This window comes from Dermatophagoides pteronyssinus, unplaced genomic scaffold (genome assembly GCF_027571235.1).
Source record: "Dermatophagoides pteronyssinus isolate colony J.1.1.1.1 unplaced genomic scaffold, Derpt_VIB-CSIC_2022.12 sq0001, whole genome shotgun sequence".
NCBI lineage: Eukaryota > Metazoa > Arthropoda > Arachnida > Sarcoptiformes > Pyroglyphidae > Dermatophagoides > Dermatophagoides pteronyssinus.
The window spans coordinates 3446424-3469405 of NW_027461525.1; the positions used below are offsets into that span (position 1 = coordinate 3446424).

General features: G+C 31.4%; 9 protein-coding genes across 16 annotated transcripts; 3 read left to right on the forward strand and 6 right to left on the reverse strand.

Moving 5' to 3' along the window:
• Nucleotides 1-66: 66 nt before the first annotated feature.
• Nucleotides 67-2958, forward strand: lili (LMBR1-like protein lilipod). Of its 2 annotated transcripts, none has more exons than XM_075819700.1 (4): nt 67-384; nt 639-919; nt 972-1686; nt 1741-2958. In XM_075819700.1, the coding sequence occupies exons 2-4, from the start codon at nt 731-733 to the stop codon at nt 2664-2666; spliced, it is 1830 nt and encodes a 609-aa protein (XP_075675815.1). In that variant the 5' UTR covers nt 67-384; nt 639-730; the 3' UTR covers nt 2667-2958. The 2 variants fall into 2 exon arrangements, with proteins under 2 accessions (XP_075675815.1, XP_027198960.1); XM_027343159.2 differs by having other exon boundaries at nt 661-919.
• Nucleotides 2959-3033: 75 nt separating this feature from the next.
• Nucleotides 3034-5843, forward strand: LOC113793171 (BTB/POZ domain-containing protein 2-like). Its single transcript, XM_027343155.2, has 4 exons — nt 3034-3623; nt 3695-3720; nt 3779-5572; nt 5633-5843. The coding sequence occupies exons 1-4, from the start codon at nt 3095-3097 to the stop codon at nt 5801-5803; spliced, it is 2520 nt and encodes an 839-aa protein (XP_027198956.1). The 5' UTR covers nt 3034-3094; the 3' UTR covers nt 5804-5843.
• On the reverse strand, nt 5832-8095 carry ast (single-strand DNA endonuclease protein asteroid). Its single transcript, XM_027343156.2, has one exon. The coding sequence runs from the start codon at nt 7942-7944 to the stop codon at nt 5860-5862; it is 2085 nt and encodes a 694-aa protein (XP_027198957.1). The 5' UTR covers nt 7945-8095; the 3' UTR covers nt 5832-5859.
• A 97-nt stretch (nt 8096-8192) lies between these two features.
• Nucleotides 8193-9016, reverse strand: LOC113793180 (mitochondrial import receptor subunit TOM20 homolog B-like). The gene is made up of 4 exons (XM_027343167.2): nt 8874-9016; nt 8693-8821; nt 8488-8630; nt 8193-8419 (listed from the first exon to the last, which is right to left on the reverse strand). Exons 1-4 carry the CDS (start codon nt 8986-8988, stop codon nt 8309-8311), a joined length of 498 nt encoding a protein of 165 aa, XP_027198968.1. The 5' UTR covers nt 8989-9016; the 3' UTR covers nt 8193-8308.
• Nucleotides 9017-9222: 206 nt separating this feature from the next.
• On the forward strand, nt 9223-10478 carry Ercc1 (DNA excision repair protein Ercc1). Its single transcript, XM_027343164.2, has 2 exons — nt 9223-9535; nt 9594-10478. Exons 1-2 carry the CDS (start codon nt 9223-9225, stop codon nt 10229-10231), a joined length of 951 nt encoding a protein of 316 aa, XP_027198965.2. The 3' UTR covers nt 10232-10478.
• Nucleotides 10198-11234, reverse strand: LOC113793179 (N-acetylglucosamine-1-phosphotransferase subunit gamma-like). Of its 2 annotated transcripts, none has more exons than XM_075819771.1 (3): nt 11135-11234; nt 10572-11020; nt 10198-10506 (listed from the first exon to the last, which is right to left on the reverse strand). In XM_075819771.1, exons 2-3 carry the CDS (start codon nt 10960-10962, stop codon nt 10199-10201), a joined length of 699 nt encoding a protein of 232 aa, XP_075675886.1. In that variant the 5' UTR covers nt 10963-11020; nt 11135-11234; the 3' UTR covers nt 10198. The 2 variants fall into 2 exon arrangements, with proteins under 2 accessions (XP_075675886.1, XP_027198967.2); XM_027343166.2 differs by having other exon boundaries at nt 11083-11225.
• LOC113793176 (D-aspartate oxidase-like) lies at nt 11222-12398 on the reverse strand. The gene has a single exon (XM_027343162.2). The coding sequence runs from the start codon at nt 12314-12316 to the stop codon at nt 11291-11293; it is 1026 nt and encodes a 341-aa protein (XP_027198963.1). The 5' UTR covers nt 12317-12398; the 3' UTR covers nt 11222-11290.
• A 33-nt stretch (nt 12399-12431) lies between these two features.
• On the reverse strand, nt 12432-14360 carry PolA2 (DNA polymerase alpha subunit B). Its single transcript, XM_027343161.2, has 4 exons — nt 14157-14360; nt 12931-14073; nt 12672-12870; nt 12432-12617 (listed from the first exon to the last, which is right to left on the reverse strand). The coding sequence occupies exons 1-4, from the start codon at nt 14276-14278 to the stop codon at nt 12468-12470; spliced, it is 1614 nt and encodes a 537-aa protein (XP_027198962.1). The 5' UTR covers nt 14279-14360; the 3' UTR covers nt 12432-12467.
• Nucleotides 14361-15501: 1141 nt separating this feature from the next.
• LOC113793436 (uncharacterized) lies at nt 15502-22405 on the reverse strand. 6 transcript variants are annotated; one of them, XM_075819786.1, is made up of 5 exons: nt 21572-22405; nt 21361-21512; nt 20728-21242; nt 20057-20600; nt 15502-17005 (listed from the first exon to the last, which is right to left on the reverse strand). In XM_075819786.1, the coding sequence occupies exon 5, from the start codon at nt 16827-16829 to the stop codon at nt 16368-16370; it is 462 nt and encodes a 153-aa protein (XP_075675901.1). In that variant the 5' UTR covers nt 16830-17005; nt 20057-20600; nt 20728-21242; nt 21361-21512; nt 21572-22405; the 3' UTR covers nt 15502-16367. The 6 variants fall into 6 exon arrangements, with proteins under 6 accessions (XP_075675901.1, XP_075675895.1, XP_075675899.1 ...); XM_075819780.1 differs by having other exon boundaries at nt 21361-22405; XM_075819784.1 differs by having other exon boundaries at nt 21328-22405.
• Between the last annotated feature and the right edge of the window lie 577 nt (nt 22406-22982).

A 22982-nucleotide genomic window follows, 5' to 3' on the forward strand; every position in this document is an offset into this window, starting at 1 on the left:
TCATTCATGGATAAGCAAAATTCATCAAACTTTGGTTGTTTCTATTTTCAATTTATCTAGTTTGATCACCATTAAAGAAGTGTTTTTTATTGGATAAACTGCTGTACCAGATTTTTGTTTTTCTGTGTTGGTAAACAACAACAACAACACCCAATATAGCCAAAATGATTACTGACGTCCAGTTAGCCATTTTTGCCAACATTCTTGGCGTAACATTATTTCTCCTTGTCGTTTTGTATCATTACATCGCCGTCAATTCATCTACATCCAATCACTAAATTCGAAAAATTACATAATTAATTTCAAATAAAAAAAGATATTCTTTTTATTTCCAATCACATTCATAGCTGGCAATTGGCCAAGGGGAACAACTCAAAACGCAATGTAACAATTTCCTTTTTCACTTTACTTTTTTCCTCTATCCCACTTTCTCTCATGAAAATTTTCTTCACAAAAACAAACAGAATTTCTATTTACTTTTTTGTTTGGTGACTAATTGGTCATGATTGGCAAATACTGCGAGCAGAGATACTAACCAAAAAAATATGTCTTGATTGGCTTTAAGAAATAAAAATTCTGTTTTTGTTTTGAAAATTTTGCAATTTATTTATCTATCGTAATCAAATTATCACTCATAGTTCAATGTTTCTTTTTAACAAGATTGCTGTTGTCACTAAATCAATGCTATTGTTATTCATTTAAAATCAAAAAAATTATATCAGACGCCATAATGAAGTTTGATTACTCACAATTTTTTCGCGAAGAAGAAGACCATAATGATGAGCTGTTAGAACAGCAATATCAAGAATTTTTCGAAGTAATACGCATCTATTTGATTATTGTTTTAATATTGGCAGTGCTTTGTTTCATATCCAATGCCATCATATCGAAATATCGCAATAGGGATCTAAATTCCGAGGTAATTTTCAAAATTTTTTATTATTTAATTCATTTTGATCCGCACTAAATAGGTTCCATCAACTCGACAAGATCGACTTACATATCACGTAGCTGTCAAATTGTGCGTGTTTGGTCTGGCTATAGCCTTGGCCATTGGTCTGTTATTACCGATGACCATCATTTCAAACGAAATCATCCTAATTTATCCAGAAGATCAATATCCAGAATTAAGATGGCTAAATGATAAGCTAATCAAGCAACTATGGCATTGTATATTCATCTTTTCAAATTTGTGCTTCATTTTGATTCCGTTTTCATATTTCTTTGCCGAATCTACTGGATTTTCACGATCAACCGACAATTTTTTTTCGCGAATTTTGCAAGCTTTTTTGGAGACAACCTTAACGTTGACCATATTGTCATCTTGTATATTCATTGGTTTATCATCAATATTTCCCATTCTGCAACCAAATTTCTTACAGCTAATCACATTTTGGTTAAATTTTCCATTCCTTTATTCATGTATATCGTTTGCCGGAGCCATTTTACTACTGGTCTGTACGCCAAAAGGTATTTTAAATCTGGTTATTTTGCTAGACGAATACATGACACGTCCGTATTCGGTGAATTCAACGGCGGAAAAATACGATCGAATCCTTATTAAAGAAACTGTCTTGCTCAGCCGTCAACAATTGCTCATCCGATATCGAAATAAATATGGCGATAATGCATCTAAAGTTTTCTCAATTGATCTCCTTCCCATCACCAAAGATTCGACATTAACTGGTAAAAAAGTCTTTGAATACAATTTAATTCATTCTCATCATTTTAATATTTCAGATATCAAATCTTTATCACCAGAATTGTTGGTCGATACAATTGAAAAACATGAAAATCAACGGCAAAAATTGTCAATGAAATTGTCTGTTTCATGGATTCGTTCGAAAATACCTTGGTTAATGTATCCACTTGCGATGGCATTATTGATTGTTACTACGGCATTTTCCTGTGCTATTGTTTTGATAAATTTGTTGGTGACATTGTTTAATTTTGAAGATACAGGCGCTGAACCATTAGTATTGGGCATCGCCTCTTTCTCAAAGATGGGCTTGCTTGGAGCATCAGTTCAAACATTGTTAATTTTTTACATTTGGTGTGCATCACTTGTTGGTCTTTATTCTTTACCTGGTCTTGGTTGTCTCCGACCCATTGCAGGTCAGACTCCTTTCTTCAAGATAATGCTAAATTGCCTTTTGGTATTGATATTAAGTTCAGCGTTGCCAATATTTTTTCGGACGGTTGGCATCACCAATTTCGATCTTTTCGGCAGTTTCGGACAAATTGTTTGGATACGAAATTATCATCTAGTATTGAGCTATAATGGCGCTTTTCTGGGTGCTCTCACTCTATGTCTTTGTCATAGTATAGTGTGGAAGTTGAGCAAAGAATTCTTCTACCGTTGTCATCGACTTTATTGCTATTTAAACGAATCGATCAAATCTTTCACAAAACAATTTAACCGCTTTAAAACATTCTGTGAAATTGGTCGCATTCCTTGGAATCGTCATCATCAAGAACAAAACTCTATCAATCATCCAAATCCTGAATCGCCATCTTCATCGAATGGTCGAATCAAGTCTTTCTATTTTTCACTTCGTAATATTTTTAGCATTGTATTTACATATTTAGTATCATTACTACAGCTACGTAAAACAATACATTCAACAGCCACTTCGCCGATGACAATCGGAAAGAAATTGTCCTAACTTTTTATCTCTTGGAATTCATATCTACCTACATTCAATTGCAACTAAGATTTGATTTTTTTTCTATTTAGTCATTATTTCATGTTAAACATCCCGCCGATCACATTATTCATATCTGGAAATGTCGCAAAAATGCCATTAAATTGGTTAAAAATCCAATACATATAAATCTAAACTGGTCATGAACGATTTGTATGAAAAATATGAACATTTTTATCGGCTTTGTTTTGTGTTGTGATTTTTTTTTGTAAATTAAAATATGTCAATAAATCCATCTTATTTTGTTCATAAAGTTATTCTGTTGGATTTTAAGATAATCGGATATAATAAAAAAGCGACATCTTTGGATGAATGGTTGCAATTATTAATTGTGATAAACAAAAAAATTAAAGAGAATCGTAAATCATTTTACTAATAAGTTCGTCATAATGATGAAAAAAGATAACGATCCTAATTCTAGTTACCGTAAAAGTGTTTCTGGCATATTGAAAAAATCAATTACGTCAAACAAGACAAACAAATCTAATGCTCAAGCTTCTTTTTCCAACAAAAACGATTCTTTCTCCATGAATGATTCTAAAACCAAAATACAATTAGAATTTCAAAATAATGATTCTTCAGAAATTTCTAGCCAATCAATGAATAATGTGAATGAAACAGAAATGTCTACTTCGGCAGAAACTAATAACAATATAATGTTACCATCAACATCGAGAGAGGGGAACAAACTTAATCTATTCCTGAATAAATTGAATAAGAAACCTATGGATCAATCATCATCAGATGATGAGCAAAGTTCTCTATCACAAATTTTTTCGACATCAGGTAACGACCATCCAATCATTGATCCACAATCATCTACATCAGGAATAAACGGTAATTCCGTTCAATTAAGCTCATCAACTGATTCTGAAGATTTTGATTTTATCACCGATTTCAATAACATCGCCGTTTCGAGTATGTCACCACTTTGCTCTATTTATATTCATTTTTTTGACGTTTAAATCATTTATTTATTTTTTGAGCAGATATTTTTTCAAATAACAGATCAATGGTAATTATCACTTATACTCGAAAACAAATAAAAATGATAATTTTTTCCAAAATTAAAGGATCAGATACGTCCAGTTAATCAATCATCAACGTTGGATAAATGTTCCAGACAATCTCATTCATCAATAGTGGGCCATGCACATCAATCGAGTTCCAATGATATACCAATGATTCGCAATTGTTCATCAATACCGAGCAATATGAATTTTTTGAAACAATGTTTGAAAAATATCGAAATGAATATAACATCCAAAACAAATCGTATCGCTGATTTCGGTGGTAATAATATTCGTTTGAATAGCCACTGCAGTGGTATGATTAATTCACTGGCATATAATTGCAATCATAAATGTGATTGTAATAGTCATCTCCATCATTCGCAACATCAACATCAGCCAAATCATCATGTTCGAACAACTGGTCCTTCATTGTTGGAACAGCATATGAATCAACAATTAATTCGTAGTAACCAGCATCAAAAGAATGGAAACAATTTGGAAATGATTAGCTCAGTTCAGGCGACCAAGATCATAAGCAATCATTCAAATATTGATAACATAAACAGTTCGAATGTGAACCTTACATCTGCTGCTGTAACTACCTTGACCAGTTCATCTACTGGCCTTCCAGTATCGGCATTGACAGTCATGGAATCACCAAAAATATTAAATAATCGTTCTCATAATTGGCAAGCATACATGCCGACATTGAAACACCGAATGGCTACCATATTCAATCGTGATATTTTAGCCGATGTATATTTTCTTGTTGGAAAAAAATCTAAAACAAGATTTGCAGCGCATAAATTTGTGCTTTCGATTGGCAGTCCTGTATTCGATGCTATGTTTAACGGACTTTTAGCTAAAAGTTCTGATATTAGTGATAAATATGATGGAATAAAAGATGGTAGTCATGAGATTGAACTGCCCGACATTGAACCGGAAGCATTTAAAGCTTTACTTCGTTTTCTATATTTGGATGAAGTAGATATCGACCCTGAAACTGTAATGACTACATTGTATGCGGCAAAAAAATATGAAGTCCTAGCGTTGGAGGTTGAATGTGTAAATTTTTTGAAAGCCAATTTGAATCCCGAAAATGCTTTCATGTTACTAACACAAGCTCGCCTATTTGATGAAGTGAATTTGGCTGATTTATGTTTGGAAACTATTGATAAACATACCATTAATGCCCTTCAATCGGAATATTTTCTTGATATTGATCTGGATACATTAAAAATAGTTCTTGGTCGTGATACTTTGCGAATTAGAGAAGCTTCATTGTTTGCTGCTATATTGAAATGGGCCGAATCCGAATGTCTACGCAAAAATTTACAAATCAATACCGAAAACAAACGGCAAGTTTTATCTGATGCTGTCTATTTACTCCGATTTCCATTGATGACGATAGAAGAATTTGCCGTGACAGCTGCACAATCCGGCTTGTTGACAGATAAAGAAATTGTAAATATGTTTCTCTACTATACTGTCGATTCAAAATGCGCCATACCTTTCTCATTTGAGCCTCGTTGTTGTATCACCGGTGAAGAATATTCTGTGAACAGATTTCAACGAACTGAGAGCCGTTGGGGATATTCTGGATCAAGTGATCGTATTCGTTTCTTAACTGACCGTCCAATATTTGTAATCGGTTTTGGTCTTTATGGATCTATACAAGGACAATCGGAGTACGAAGCTATCATCGAAATAATTCATACTGGTTCGGATAAAGTAGTTGCTTCGAATACTACACATTTCATGTCGGATGGATCGGATTCGACATTCAAAGTTATGTTTCAATATCCTGTTGAGATATCTCAAAATACTAATTATACTGCTTGTGCTACGTTGAAAGTATGTTGAAATTATCATGTTGAAACTTTTGAAATTTTTTGTTGTTGTTGTTAATTGCAGGGTGTCGATTCCTATTACGGGACGAATGGATGTCGTACGCTGAACGTTAATCTGGACAAAGGACACGCTGGCAAAGATACGGTAACGTTTCAATTCAGTTATGCTGCGGGGTGTAACAATGGTACATCAATCGAAGATGGTCAGATTCCTGAAATTCTTTTTTATGTTTAAATAAATTTAAAACTTAACAAAATAAACATTTTTAATAGAATTGTAAGGCAAGCAATTCACTTGCGCAATTTTAATTTTTGGCTATTCACATGGGTTTTCTTTGATGTAAAATCAAAAGATCGAACAAAATATTTGTTGTTTGGCATAATATTATTAGTTATTTTAGATATTAAACTTTTTGGGATAATATCTAAGTCGACTAACGAACGATTTTTGACCAGCATATATCGATCACTTCCATGTAGAATAAGATTCAACATTTCAATGAAAATATCTAACGGTTGGAATTTTTGTCTCTGGACCAATTGTTGAATATAAAGAAAGGGTTTTGGCCGCGAGCATAGATCAACAGTGAGATTGTAAATGAAAGTTCCTTTTAATGCACGAAACATACCGTCTGCATTGAATATATGCTTCAAATTGAGAATTTGGCCAAGAAAATCAATATTGTCCACACAGGTTTGAAATACATTGTAAAAATGTACTAATCGTGGCATATAAACTTTTGAACAACTTAAAACAGGCAACAAGCTAAATTTACTGAGATTGTTCTGAAACTCTTGCCGGCTTATGGAATCTAATTTAAGAAATGATGGCGTATTTGTATCACGGCAAAGATAACCAGTGAACCATAGATTCATGTAGATTGCATACACAAATTCAAGCCAAATGTGATCGGAAAAATTACGCAACATAAAAAGAAGAGTAAGTAACATGGATGAAAATGGTATGATCATTGAATGATCAATTAAAAAATTGTTTTTCAGTCGACATTCTAAAAGTTTCATGAGAGATTCATAAATTTCTGGACTTATTTGTAGAATTCTGAAGAAAATAGTTTTTCGCTCTAGAGAGTTTAATCGTTCGATTGCGGATAATTTTGGCAATAATTTTTTATCCAGATCAATAATTGGTGTTATTGCCTGAGCTATAAATTGCCGATCTTTACGAGAATATCGTTTAATTTTTGCAATGTTTCTTTCTTGTGACCTTAAAATACCATATACACATTGCATCAATTCGTTGGAAGTTTCATATGATGATTGTGGATAAGAAAAATCTTCGACCAACGGTCGACACCAATCGATACGAACATTAACGATCGACAACAGACGCGAATCAATTTGTTTATGTGCAAACTTGGATCGCATCCATGATGGAATATTGATATTTTGAATGAACAATCTAAGCATATTTTTCTCAAGGTATGTCCGATAATTGTTTTGCTTTTGATCATAAATAGGACTTTCCAATAGTAAATAATGTTTCTCAATGATCTTAATTAGCGGATGATCTGTGCTTTTCAAAATCTGACTCATATGATTAATCAATGCTTTTAATGTATCGTGTTGAGCAATCCATTGGAACACATCGCTGATCAATTTTTGTCGATCTTTATGTGATGATATTCTTCGAGTAAACATTGCCATGATTTCATTATCTACATAATCATTGCCTAAAATAAATCCAATAATTTGTACAAGATCCAAATTGAGTTTTGGATATGATCGTCTAAGATTTTCCACACGATAATAACGACATTTAAGGTAGTAGTACTCATTATCGGGATCACGATGAACAACAACATCAAAATCAAACAATGATTGAAGATTTACAATGCCGGCGGGAAGATTAAAAAGAAGAAAATCACTATCATTTGAAAGAATCGGGCATTGAAGTTCATGAGCAATTTGTATGATAGTTTCATCCGCTTCATAACAGGTCTGAAATACAGGAATACCAAGCCGTTCCAATTCCAACCTATAAATACTGTCGGCCAATGATGGCATAACACCTTCGATAAAATAATTATTGGCATAAATTTTATGGGCGTTATTCAACACTAAATCGACACGTTTTAACATTGTTTTTAGTTTCTCCAATGACGGATCGATCGCGCCGTCAAATACAACGATCGGTTTGATATTACACTTCTGAAGATTTTTGAAAAATTGTTGAACATGCCTAGCTAATAAATCATAATCTCCGCCATACATATGATCATTTACATGTTGTTGATATTTGAAAAATTGCTGAAAAATTAAATTATAACCATCGATGACCAAAACAGTGTCCGTTAATTGATGAATTTTGAAATAACCATTTCGATTCATAAACGAAGAAAGGCTTTGAACACCCATATTCTATGTATCATATTTTATTGGATCCAATCATGGAACAAAAAACATTTTCAAAAAAAAAGTCAGTAACTCATCACAAATCAGGTGAGATAGGAGTTTTGTTTAAATCAAATGATTTTTGAATTAAAGCAAACACGTGATGCTATCAATAGAATCACGAGCACAACTATAACTAGATGTCACCACATTCATTTGTTGTTTTTTGTAATTAATTTTTAATACGCCTCAAACAAATATGATAACTGAACTTTATAAGGTAAAAATTATTGAATTTTATTTTTTGTTAAACATTGACTAACATACACAATTAAATGAGAAAATACAACAGCCCAATGAACATTTTCGACTCTTTAATCTTTACTAATTATTCGATATCGGTATCATCGAATTGTTTCGGTTTCGATTCGATCATTGGTTGTTTTGATTGAGACATTTGTTTTTGAATTTCATGGGCCATAACTTTTTTCAAATAGCGCTAAATAATAAATAGATGAATAAAATATTAAAAAGATGATATTATTATCAGTAATTTTCTCAACTTACATCATTAGCAGCATGATAATATTGTAGCAACATTTGAAAAACAGGATCTGGTAATGTTTTTTGCATCATCGCTAGAAATTCGGACTTTTGCGCACAAACTACGGTTGCGTTGGCCAAATGAAAAGCGGCTTTTTCATAATCACCTATATGTAACAAATAAAATAAACGATATTAAACTAATAAAAAAGAAATAAAAATAACAAACCGTTCATTAAAAGATCATCGCTGGCTTGTACTTCTTTCAAGAAATATGGTTGTAATTCACTTGGATCAGTAAATAATGGAATATCAGATTCCATTGAATTTTCCTTTGATCGTTTGGCTTTTAAACGTTCTGGAAAAAACCGTTTTAGGAAAAAAGATGCAATTTTTCAAACAATGCTTACTTTCTTTGAGTTTAGCTTTGAAATCTGGAGCACTTCGACGTTTACGATCAAAATAAACACAGTAGGCAACAAAAGCTACCAAACCAACAGTCAATGAATTTCTCATCGAATACATTTTGTTTTTAAGTAAATTTTACATAGAATGATAAGCTGAAACTTAATATCTAAATTATGCTCGAACCAGAATTTAGCAAACAAGCATGCTAAAAGTTCGAATTGACCACAACTTTCAACAACCAAACAGCACTAATTTCCCATCGTATATAATGTAACCAAACAACGCCATCTCTCTATTCATAGATTTTTGCATTTTAATAGCATTTACTGAATTTTACGATTCTAATCACGAATGCGAAGGAATTTATTCTTAGTCATGGATCAATGTGGTAAAGATGAACAGCCAACATCTTCAAGATACTTTAAACCTGGATACATTTTCAAACGCGATGCTAAAAAGACCGATTCATTTGAATTTGATGACGACATCGATGATGGTGATTATGAAGAAATAATAAGCCAAGTTGCAACAAAACCAAAGATTCCGAAGAATGCCGAAGAACGGATAGAACAGATACAATCACAACAGATTGATTTTACTGCCATAAAAAATAAACCAGCCGTTTGTATACCAACAACATTTAAGGGAACTAACACGATTCTCGGTAAAAAATTGTTTTAAATTTAGTTTGAATATAATTTTTGCCATCTCTTTATTTTTAGTGAATTCTAATCAACGAGAAAATAAATTGTTGAAGGAATTACGTTATGTCCGTCCAATTTTTACGGATTCAATTTCACCAGCACATTTTCTTCTCTATGACAATTGTTGCGCTCTATTCCTTAGTCTCGTTTATCATATTGCCAATCCTAATTATATTTATGATCGGGTGAAAGAACTCCGAAATTCATATCAATTATCCTTACTAATTTTGCAAATTGATCATTCAATATATGAGAATCCACTCAAAGAGTTGACTATTATGGCTATAAGAGCAAATTTTACCTTATTGGTCGCATGGTCGCCTGAAGAAGCAGCTAAACACATCGAAAATTATCGTATAAATGCGGATAAATCGCCTAGTATGATAATGGGTCGAGCGTTTGATGATGACGAAAATGCATCATCATCAATGGAAAAAAAGAAATTGAATGCAAATCAAAGTCATGGCGTAATTGATGCATTGACCAGTGTTAAACACATTAATAGAACTAATGCCATTACTTTGCTTTCGACATTCGATACGGTTGAGAATTTGACAGTAGCGACAATCGATGAGCTAACACTTTGCCCCGGCATCTCGATCACTAAAGCAAAACAATTGCATTCAATTTTTAATCGGCCTTTTATTAAGCAATGAATTCTGACAATCTTCCAATTTCTTCTTTAAAGATGTGATTTCGTCTAAAAGTTTCTGATGATCATTTGGCTCTCTAGATTTTTGTCTATCAACAAGTACAATATCTTCGAATGTTTGCCCATTCATCAACAATTTTAAACCATAATTATCCAAAATAGATTGTAAATATGTTGTATATTCTTCTTGTGATAATTGATTATTTGAATGTAATGATTTAATTAAATTCCATTCAATTTGACCAATCTGATCCAGATGAGAATATAAATTGCCTAAATCTATAGAAAACATTTGTTGAATATTGGTTTAATTTCATTTATAACTAAGATAAAATTTATATTACCACAAAATAGTTGTGATTTCATAGTAATGGCGTAAATACATTGATGTATTTCGGTTACGTTGCTAATCCATGCTAAATCTTTGGATTCGTCTGCTAACGGGCATTCAAGTTCGAGGACAACTTGTCGTTGAGATCCAGCTATACAATCATCTCCTTCAAGGTAGAGAAGAAAATCAAAATGATCACTCGTAACATACCATTCTTTCCATATACCGAGTATGGCATGAAACGAATGATAATATTTGGATTTTTCATGCTGTGTTATGTTACGAAACATACAAACGCGATAATAATATTTAGAATCTTCATACAAATAGCATTCATCCAATAATTCGCTCAGAATTTCTGGTCCAATAAAATTACGTGGTTGCAATCGAATGCTAGCATTCATATCTGATCGATGCCGTTGATTTAATAAATTTTCATTGATATGTTTGAAATCAAGATGTCTGTATGAATAAAGCAATCATTGATCATTATTACCAATAGAATGCAAAAATATCTTTCTCACCCGTTGAAATGATCAATAGATGAATGAGCAATCTTAACCTTTGTTTCCTTACCATAGCTGACCATTATCCATAAACATATGAAAATGAAAAATTTTAACCACCACATAATCATTGGATCGATTTAATTTCTTGTTGACATTCATGCAGTTAGTTTTATGTTTATTATATCAAAATCAAAAATGTGATAACAAATGATATGATGACTCTCTATAATTTTGATTTCAATTTCGCTTTATGACTAAGCGAATCGCGTATCAAATCTGTAGCTTCTGTAGCTGTGCCCCATGATAATGTAATACCATGAGCACCATGACCATAATTGTGGACAATATCTCTGACGGTTCCGTCGGATAATCGATAACATTCATGTTCAACTCGTACCGGTTGACGATGTGGCCGCAATCCAACCCATTCAAATGCAATTTCAGCTTTTTGCAGGCTAGGTACCATCTCAGTACATCGTTTCCAGATGGAAAAGCTATCTAACTGACTTATGGCCATGTTGCTTGATCCGAATTCTTTGATTCCACCTACAGTAACATAATCTCGACCAGGAAGTACATAGGCACCATCGGCAAAGTAAAAATGTTTAATCCATGGGGCAACCACCTTGAAAGCCTGACCTCTAACTGGAATCAAACGAAAATCGTTGGCAAGTTTTGCCGCTTGTAATCCGGTGCAATTGACAATCACATCATATTCAGATAATTCATCAAACGAATCGATATGACGTTCTACAAAAGTACCACCTAAATTTTCGATTTTTCGTTGCATATAAGGCAAATAATGTCTAGGGTCAGTAATGATACTTGTCCATTTTATACCGTATTTGAATTTTTCAGGGAAAAGTTTAAGTCGCTCATCATCAGACATTACCTGCACAGAATTAGTCAATTTGGTTACCAATTCATTTTGCATGCTTTCAGCAGAATAAGTACTGAGTTGGTATCCCGAAATGAAACTATTACCAGATTCTGGTTCGTTTGAGGCTAGGAATGAATAATATTCATAACTGTCACTAGCCCATTGCTCGATCGATTGTCGATCGCGACCGATGTTGATTTCCGGACGAAAAAAACCACCAGCTCCAAAACTAAGAGTATTGTCAAGAAATTTATCAGCAACAATAGTAACTCTAACCGAAGGGATTGTACTCAAGATTTTTAAAGCCGTAGATAAACCTACAACTCCGGCACCGATTACACAAATTTCAGCTTTTGATCCTCGCAACATTCTTGCTCAAATAATCAATGATAAGTTAAAAAATAACAAAAATTACAAAATATCCTATGAAAACAAGATGAGAACATTTCCAAACACGCGCATGCGAATGAAGCTGTTAGCATCGTTTTTCAAATCACAAATTTTAAATTTTATCACTTGTTTAAGGTTTAAGCTTGATTATCTCTACATTGGTATATTGATACAAAGAACCACAATAATTTTTTTCATTTTTTAACGGCTCGAACATGATGCGTGCAAATGTATTTTTTATCATTTTACCAGGATTTATGATAATGGTTCCATTGATATTCTGAAACAATTAAAGTAATTAATTACAAGAATGACTAATTATCAGTATACTTACGTAAGCGAATGGTCGAAGTACAGAAGGTATAATAAGAATATGTGGCGTGACAACCATTGATAAATGATGATACAGAGGATATTCCATATTGATACTTGGATCTGGTGGTAATAATGGATAAAAGTGCCGATGTAAAATAATCTGCTCGCACAAACGCTTCAGTCGTTCTGATTGTATTTTCGAGTTAGTCGAATCGATGCTATAGATAAAAAGATGAAATTAGTATCAAATAATTGCTATTCATGTGACAAACACTAACTTATGAATTTCTTTCCGACTCAAATGTAAAAGAATATCTGTCGATGTAACGCCAACGGCTATGCCGCCGATGTTCAACAATGAAGGATTCGAATAGGATTTTACAGTGGGATATTCAGTGGAAAATTTATTTTCCAAAGGAAACATTGGATAAACGTTCACTTGTCCTAGTTCATTGGAGGAAGGTATGATTACGATTTTAGTATGAATTGATCGTCCTTCAATGGCAACCATCAATGCACGAATCTGATTATGAACTAATCGTTCCAAGCTCCATTGATATGGATAGGAATTATCCGAAAGAGTATCTTGTAGTGACCACTTTTGTATGGCATCCAATTGTGATTCATCGAAAAATGGACCGAACAAAAGCAAAACATCAGGATTATAACGTTTTAGATAATCAGCGATGGCTAGCACACAGCTTGTATCAGTTGGATCATATTTTGCATTAGACTGTGGATCAAATCTAACGAAAGGCCCAGAAGCACAAATAATATTAAAAGAATGTTGGTCAAGTAACACCGGTGGACATTTCAATGGGAAATCGGGCATGATAAATTTAGAATAATCAATGAATTTTGTCACGCTGATGTAGTTGCCCGTGAAATTTTGCCCTTTCAAAATGACAATCTTTCCTGGAAATAAAGAGTAATTAAATTCACCATTTTCATTGAGTGAATTCTTAAGAAGTGATAAATCTAAGGAAATAATTTCGCCACGATTCAGTGAGAAAGGGCCTTCAAGTTGTATAATCTGTGGGTTTAAGCGACCATTTGTCGTGCCATAACGTATTCGGCCAGCGTACAATGTTTCGACGACAGTTTTTGTTTTAAATCGCGTGGTTAATGAATCTTCATCGGCAATATCTTTTATTAGACTAATAAGATCTGTATCCGATTCGGAGTTGTCTTCTTGGCAAAAATTTTTCAATTCGAAAATAAAATTATCCAAATAATTATTGAGAGCTTCATTTGATTCGATAAATTTGGATGACATAAATTTGAATGGTTCTTTTAACGCGATCATTGGCGCCATATAATTCATGTCAAAATCGTACTTGACTTTTTCACACATCCATTGTTTATCCTCCAAAGAACTGCCAAAGTATAGAATAGTTCGCGATAATTCGGGAATATCAAATCTATTTTATGAGAAAATAATATTGAAAAATAACTTATCCTTGATAATAAAAAAAAATTTAGCAGTCAAAAGTCACCGACTTACAAAAAATCATCTTTTATATCATCATTGTCGAAATAATTATCATTATTTTTTAGATCTGATCCAATATTATCCTGATTATCGACTGATGACTCAATTTCGAGATTATTTTCTTCAAAATCCATTTTTATCAATTTATGATCGAAATAAATGTTATATGATTCGAAGAAAGCATTCAAAATTAAACATGTCAAAACAACATATGAAACTAAAAGCGCGCTAATTTGACACCTTAATGGTCTCTTCAAAAAGGATGTTCTAAAATGGTCAATCACCCAAGCAAATTCACTGAGAAAAAGTCCATTTTGGATGCCGTAATAACGCCAACATTGAGGTATGCACGCCATCAACAAAAAGCATGTAAATGTGTTAGCGATTGGCGTGCAAACCTCAAAAATTGGCGTGTGCAAACCACACTTTTCTCTCAGTGAAATTGAAAAATATTCTCTAAGTTGAGACAAACAAGTAAATAGGTTTATTTGAAATTGTTTGATGATACACAAGCATTGTCTTTAAACCTTGAATACATTGTTGCGGATAATAATAATAAAAACTTAAAAATTAACGATGAACAAGGATTAATGTACATCATTCAATAATAACAGGAATAGTGATCATGAATTAGAAATGATGACTATAATAACAATTATAATCTGAGGATTAAATTTTAATAAATCTGTATAATGATTATTCATCATCATGTTAATCATTGATATTGATTTGATTGTTATTCGAAATCGTAAATATGTTGTTTGTATACTTAAATTTAATTTAACATAAATCGAACATGAAATGAACAAGAGCAAATGTGAGGATCAATGAAACTAAAGCCAAAGCTGAAGCGTTCATGGATCCATGATGACGATTTTTCGCTAATGACGATTATTAGCTGAATGGCCAAAATGGCGGTCACATGTTGGAACATACAAATACACACACAGAGACAGAGTGTGTGTGTGTGTGTGTGTGTGTATAATATAATGATGGAACAATAACAAGGCAATATATTGTAGAGGCCATTACTCACCATCATAATATGATGATGATTATGATGATGAAAATGAAACGACAAACGAGTTACTTCCGAGTTTTCTTTCTTTTTTTCAATTACAGCCAACATTAAGTCAATGTATGTTGTTGCCTTGTCATCGAAGCTATAGCAATGGCCGCCAAGCATCTATTTGATCATTTGATCATTAACGTTTTGAATACACCTTTAAAAAATCATTGATGATTATTGATTAAATAGTTGTGTTGAACCAACAATGATAATGATAATGATGAGAACAAAATATCTTCATATGATTCAAATGTTCATTCAACTAAAAAAAATGAAAATTTTTTCACCTTCAATTTTTTTTATTCATTTAATTAAATTTTTTTATCGACATTTCATATATTATTCATGGAAAATAAAATGATGTTTGTTGTTGTTGTTGTTGTATTTTCTTTTATAAAAATAAAATGTAATTTATTATATTTTCAAAAAAAAAAAATTATCAATGAATTATATATTATTGATGAAAAGGACAATTATTAAATTCAAATATTATTATTAATTCACATCTTTTGTTCATCAAAATTATAAGAATAAAATTTTTTTTCTATAGAAAAAAATCAATTTATAATGAATGCATATTGATAAAAAACATTCATACAATTAATTCATTCTTTCTTTTTTTTAGATAATAAAATAGATTTTTTTTTCTGTGGCCAATTGGAAGATGTGATTGTAATTGTTTGTTTGTATATGTATGTTTGCAAGTAGGTATGCATGTGTCGGAAAAGCTGAATTATGAGTAAAAAGATTAGTGTGGAACGTTTTTGAAATTTTTTTTTACAATAAAAATATAGCTCGATCGATTCGGATGATGATGGAACAAATTTAGGCGTCATTGATATTAAAATATTTACACACACAAATACACAAACACAATCTTATCGATAATTGAATAATGATGACGAGATGCAATCGTTTAAATGATGAGGATGATCAAAAATAATGATGATGACAAGTCGGTTTTACAAAGTCATTTTTTTACAATTATTAAAAAATGTTTTATACAAGAGAAATACAAATGAAAACATTTCAAAGATCAGATTTTTTTCGGTGGCGAAAAAAAAATAGAAACAAAAAAAGAATTGTAAAACCAATTCATCTTCACAATTCTATAAATGGATCAATATACGATTTAGATGACTTTTCCTATTATATTATTTTTTACGTCCACCATCATTGAATCCATTCTTCCACGAATGATGATAATGATGACGTGCTGATGATGAATTCGTTGTCGTTGAATTTGACAATGAACTGGAATTGTTTCTTGCCAACGAGGTAAAACGATGTGAATGATGTGATGATGAAGAATTAGATGATGACGATGAATGGCTATTATTATTATTACGATGATGATGATGATGATGATGATGACGATCTAGATTACTATTACTATTATTATTATTATTATTATTATTCAGTGATATTGGTGATCCATTTCCACTACCACCTCCACCGCCTGCTGATGAAGAACCTCGCAATAATCGATCGAATTGACTGGATGGAAATTCGATACGCGGAAGTAGCGGTGAATCATCATGATAATGATCATGATATGATGGATAATGATGACGATTATTATAATGATGATTATGATGATGGTGACCGATTGTCATCGTAGTATTTGAATGCTGTTCTTGGTGGTTGTGTTGGCGGTCGTATGGTTGATGATAAGAATATGAATTTGTTTGATTTCGATATTTGCTCTTGTCCTCGGCAATACGGTTGTTGCTGCGGATCAACAATTTTCCTATTGACGAACAACATTCGTCCACACGTTCATCGATTTCACCTATTAAAAAAAAAAAATATTCATAAAAATTGTTGTTTTAATTTTTCAATAACATCAAAAATTGATAGATTTTTTTAAATTTATATAAAAAAATCGATCCTTAAAATTAAATGATCGTTACGGTGAATGGAAGAATTTTTTTCTATACTTGAAAAAGTTTGTCGATTATCATTATTTATCGGTGATGATGATTAATTGTGAATTAAGAAATGAAAAAAAAATATCAAAATTAAATGATCACTACAAAAAAATAAGATAATTATTAATTAAATAATCACAAATTACAACGAATGAATAGTTTGTTAACACCATTATCAATGAATGGAATCCAATTAATCTAAAATCTTTGCTATTATCATTGTTATTATTATTGTTATTATCCTTTTGCTTTATATTTTCATTTGTCATTCAAAAAAAATAAATTAATCTACAAAAAGAAGAAAAACAATGACAAATGAAATATAAAGAAAAAAACAGTCCTTATGTTGTTGTATCGCGAATGAATCGGAACAACAACAGTAAAAACAAAACAAAAAATAAAAATAAAAAACGGAACAAAGTTTTTAATGATGATCAATATATACGAGAACACGAGTCAAATGGTCCACATACACACGCACAAGATATATTATTCACGATAAAAAAAAAGCTTGACATAAAGCAAGCCAAAAAGCCAAAATTGAAATAAATGAAAAAAAAATTATTATTATTATAAAGAGTGAAATTTGAACGAAAAAAAAGGAAAGAAAGAAAATGAGACAGAGATAGAGAAAGAGAAAAGTAGCTAACTGTAAAATGTTTAAATTGGAACTACTATTTAGATATTAGGGAAAAAGAGACAAGTTCACACTTGAATATAACACAACAAATAAATTTAACGGATAGATGAATGTATGTATGGATAAATATCACATAGATCGCCAAATCAATTTAACGGGTTGAACTTAGTTAACTGTTGTGGTCAAATTATCATTAACATCATCATAGTGAATACATGGATAATGGATCCAAAAAAATATGATATGAGATGACTAAATATTTTTTTGAAAAAAATGGATTCTATATGCATTTAAAAAAAACAAAAACTATTCAAGCGAAACACCTGGAACATTCAACAAAAAAAACTTGATTCAATGAAAAAATAATTATATACATTTCAAACACACACCAAAAGATGATGGATATGTAAACGTTTTTTTGCTGTTGTTGTTGTTGTTGCTTACTTTCATATTATAATTATACAAAAAATAATTATTACGTTAATAATATTAAAACAATCAATCATTATTCACATCAAAAAAAAAGAAAAAGAATAAAACAAACGACATTACTATAGTAGTATAAATCAAAGTCGATCATCAAAGAATTAGAAGAAAAAAAAAATTTTGCATCAATTTTAGTTCGAATAGAAACATGTTGCTAATTGGTGATGACTTTTTTCCCGTATTAATGAAACAGACAGTAATTCAATCATTGAATGAATGACATAATGGTATATTTTATATAAATTGAGTTGATTGAAATTTGTTAGTATTCAAGCATTCATGTTGATATGGGATAGAAAGAAAGAGAAAGAAATCCTCATAATAGGACAAAGGATCAAATCCATTTTTTTTGATCAATTCAAATTTGATTGTTGTTATGAAAAAAATTTGATAATGTCATAGAAGGATTTTATAATTGAAATGATGTATCTTATATGACATTATTATTGTTGTTTAAATTTTCTTTCCCCTTATGATTTAAAATCAAATATTCATACAGGGACATTGTACAATGTCAACCATTTGGTGGAAATTGTCTTCGATCGAAGGGCATTAGACAAACAACAACAAATCAAACAAACATCTTAGCACCATCACCACCATTGTCACGATTTGGCTTGTTTGTAGCAAACAGACAAAATGATAATCAAGAAAAAAAATCATTGATCGAATTGATGAATATCACGGGACATCAATGTCGAGAAAAATCAATAATAATTTTTTTAATAGCCTCAGATCAAAATTGATAAAATCATTAAAAAAACCAGAATTTCACCGGCAAAATATAATATAATTGGATGCCTAGTCTAAAAAAGAATTTTTTTCCAGTGATTTAATATTCGGTAATACACGTGTCACGGCTATTCACTTTTAATCTTTCTCTTTTTTTTTCATTTATAGAAAAAAAATCTGATTATCTACTAATATTCTACTAGTTTTAGCCAAAACGATCATCTAATAATCATTGAAGCAATGAAAAATCAGAAGATCACTTCCTTGATTTCACAATAAATAATGAATTTCTCTTCCAATGGCAGATTTTTTCTTTCTTTCTTCTTGTACTCGATTCAATCAAAGAGAATGAACAATACATAAGATGATGATTTTTCCAATCAAATTAATTGTGGTTAGATTTTTTTTTCTATGTACACATGTTTATTTCTTGGATCGCTAATCATTGTATGGACAAGGCGAAGAAAAATATCATATTTTTTTTAAAGGGATGCTAGCGAAACAAAAAATTTCTTTTTTTCCTACTTTATCTCTTTTCTTTCTTTCTCAATATTTCTCTTTCTCTAAATTAGCTGTCTTGGATGAAAAAAGAGAGAACAAAAAATGCGAAACTTTTGTCCAAAATGAATAGGACAGATACATTTTCGAATACTTTTAGAAAAAAGGAGAATTACCGAATGACTCAGTTTAAAACAAAAAATAAGTGATACACACTCACACATATAGCTACATGTGTTGAAATAAAATCCGTTAGAAAAATTCGGATGTTGTTATTGTTGTTGTTTCAACAGGCGGTGGAGGATATGATAAAGCGAGATTTTTTTTCTAGTTTATTTTTTTTTACTTCCTACTCCTCTTCCTGAGGCACCATTAGTCATTGTATCGTACAAAACTGTTTCATAAAAAGAAGAGAGAGAGAGAAATGGGAAATAGATGGCAACATAGATTTTCCGTTTCATTTTTTTCAATTTAGTTCTCAAAGCTATATAATTTGTATGATGGATAATGATAACCAGAAATGCTGATGATGATGATGAAATAAAACCTAACTTACCAGAAGATAAGTGACGAGATGTTAAAGACTGATCAGATGATGAATGGTTTGAATGAAATGATGACGGTGTCGATTGTTGTTGCTGGTGAAAGTTGTCCGTTTTTAACGGAACAAATTTTCGACTATTATTTATAGGATTCGTGGTTGTTGTTAATTTCTTTATGGCAACGGAAGAACAAAACAAAAAACGAAGCCAAACAAAACAAAACAAAATTTGTTATAATTTTTCTGATGAACAAAGGTATTTCGTTATAGATGTGAAGGATTTGTAGTTTTATCAATTCATACAATTATTTATTATTATATGAAAATCAAGATACAGATGGATATGACGATGACGATGATAACGATGATGATTGTCACCGATTTATTTCAATTATGAATAATCAACAATAGGAAAATTTTGCTCAATCATCGCCAGTATGGAACAACTTTATTTTTTCATTTTTTTTCAATTCATGACCAGAACAGAATTCGAATGAAAATTTAAATTTTTGATTTATTATCAATCAATTTATTGTTATTGTAGGCAAACTGATTGTAACTAGAAAAAAAACAATAAACAAAAAAAGAAAAAGAAAATGAGACATAAATCTATTATTGATTATAATTTCAGGTAAATCTATTGGAATATTTATTTTAAATGAAAAAATAAAATAAAAAATCTAGACCTAGATTCATTAATGATTGATGGCAAGGTGTAATTTGTGCGCTGTCCGTAAAATTCAAGTCGATTATTCTGTGTTATTTGACCACAACAGAAGATTATTATAATTATTCTGAGATCATCGATAAGAATGAAAACAATGAATGAGTATGGCGATGAATGAATAAATATTTTTTTATTGTATGGTTATCAGATGAGATTCAATTTTGATCCTATCGAATGGATCGATAATAAAAAAAATTTCACCGTTATTGATTGACATTAAATGTTTAGTTTTTCGTATGTTTTGAATTGATGAAAGAATCATAAATTTTGCATAATTAATGTTTTGATGAACATTAAGCGATTTGAATTGTTGTGGATAACGATGATGTGGATGATAATGATGAGGATGATAATAATAATGATGATTTGAGATTCTTTTAGTAAACATTTAGAGACAATGAATGATTTTATAATTAATTTCGATTGTATCAAGGTTGATTCTATTGATTAGCTTCTTAGGAAATGGATTTATCACTGATGAAAAGGAATAAGAAAAAAAGAAAATGAAAAAATAAATAAAAACAAAACTTTGAATCAATTGGAATCAGAAAACACATACACACACACACACACAGTTGACAAATCGACGTACCGGTACGTATTTCTGAAATTTCAATTTTTAAATCATTTCCTGGTCGTAATAGGGTAGTTATTTGTAGTATTGCTGTAATGATATCGAAGATGAATGACAGAAACAAATGATCATTTGTATATTTTTTTTGAAGTTTTGTTGGTGAATAAGATCTGGTTATTGATGATGATGATTATTTGAGAAAATTCTACAAACTAATATAATGATTTACTTTTGTTATCCGATGTTGATGCTCAACAGCCACACCTACTTCGCTCGACTAGGCCGCGACAGCTGGTCGCGATAACGACTAAAACTCCACACACACATAACATACACGGACACATTCATTCATTCATGAGTATATATCATGAGATAATTGTCGAATAAACAATACTAAGATGTTGATGCGATCATCGTCATCATCGTCATCGAAACCAGTAAAGAAAATAAAAAGAAAAAATCATTCAAAATGATAGTCGGTGATGGCTAAACAATTGATAATAATGATGGTGGTTTTGATGGTGGTGGTGGTGGTGGTGGAGACCGAGAGAGGGAGGTGGTAACTTTCTCTCTCTCCTTGGATTTTTATGGTTACACAACAAATTTCCAATAACAACAACAATAATAATAATAATTATAAGCATGAGAGAAGCCAAGAGAAGGAAGCAGAAAATTGAAACAACAACAACAAAAACAACGACAACCACCACCACAATCAGAATGAACGGTCCCTACAAATATGCGCATTTATACATTTATATAAAGTTTTCTGAGATCCACACATTTATAGTTAAAAATTGTCGACTATAAAGCAACATGAAGTTGGTATTAATTTACGGGGGAGGAGGAGGGTGGGCTAAAGGAAATCATAAACTGTGTTTGATCGATGATTTTGATGAAAATGATCAATATACATCATAATGACAGATTCATCGTCGTTTTAATTTCACAAACTTTGGACATGTTACTCACACAGAATGAGGAAAATTGAAAAAAATAGAGCTCACTAGGCCAGTGGAGCATATTATTATTGAGTACATCGAATAATAAAAAATGTAAATCGTAAACATGTATGAAAATTCTAGTCCATATGTGAATAATAAAAAGAATCGCTATTTCGAAATTGTTTTGATGAAGAGAGAGGGGGTTTCAAAAACAAAAACAAATGTAACAATGATGATGATGAGGAATGAGGAAGCGGAATGATTTTAGGATAAAGAGGAGGGGGAAGATAAAAATGTTTTTTATTCAATTGAAATTGAAGCAGAGGTTGATTTTGTACAAATGACAGACAATAATATTGTTGTTGCTGATTTTGAGAATGAAAGCGAAAGTGAAAGTAAAAAAGAGAAAAAGAAAGAGAGAGTATAAATCCAAACTGGTCACACCGCCAAAACAACTGCTGTATCTTCCTTTTTCAACTTCGACGCGTCGATAACCATCATAACCAATTGGTGGAGGCGACCTAATTTCAGGATGTGTGTGTATGTTTTGTATACAATGATAACCATAACAGCCAGTCTGATATTTTATTGGAGATGCTACCGGTATTAATAATGTCTGTCATAATAATGGGTATAGTAGTGGCATTGCGATAACACCAGTATTATCACTAGGTCACCCATGCGCATAAGATTCGC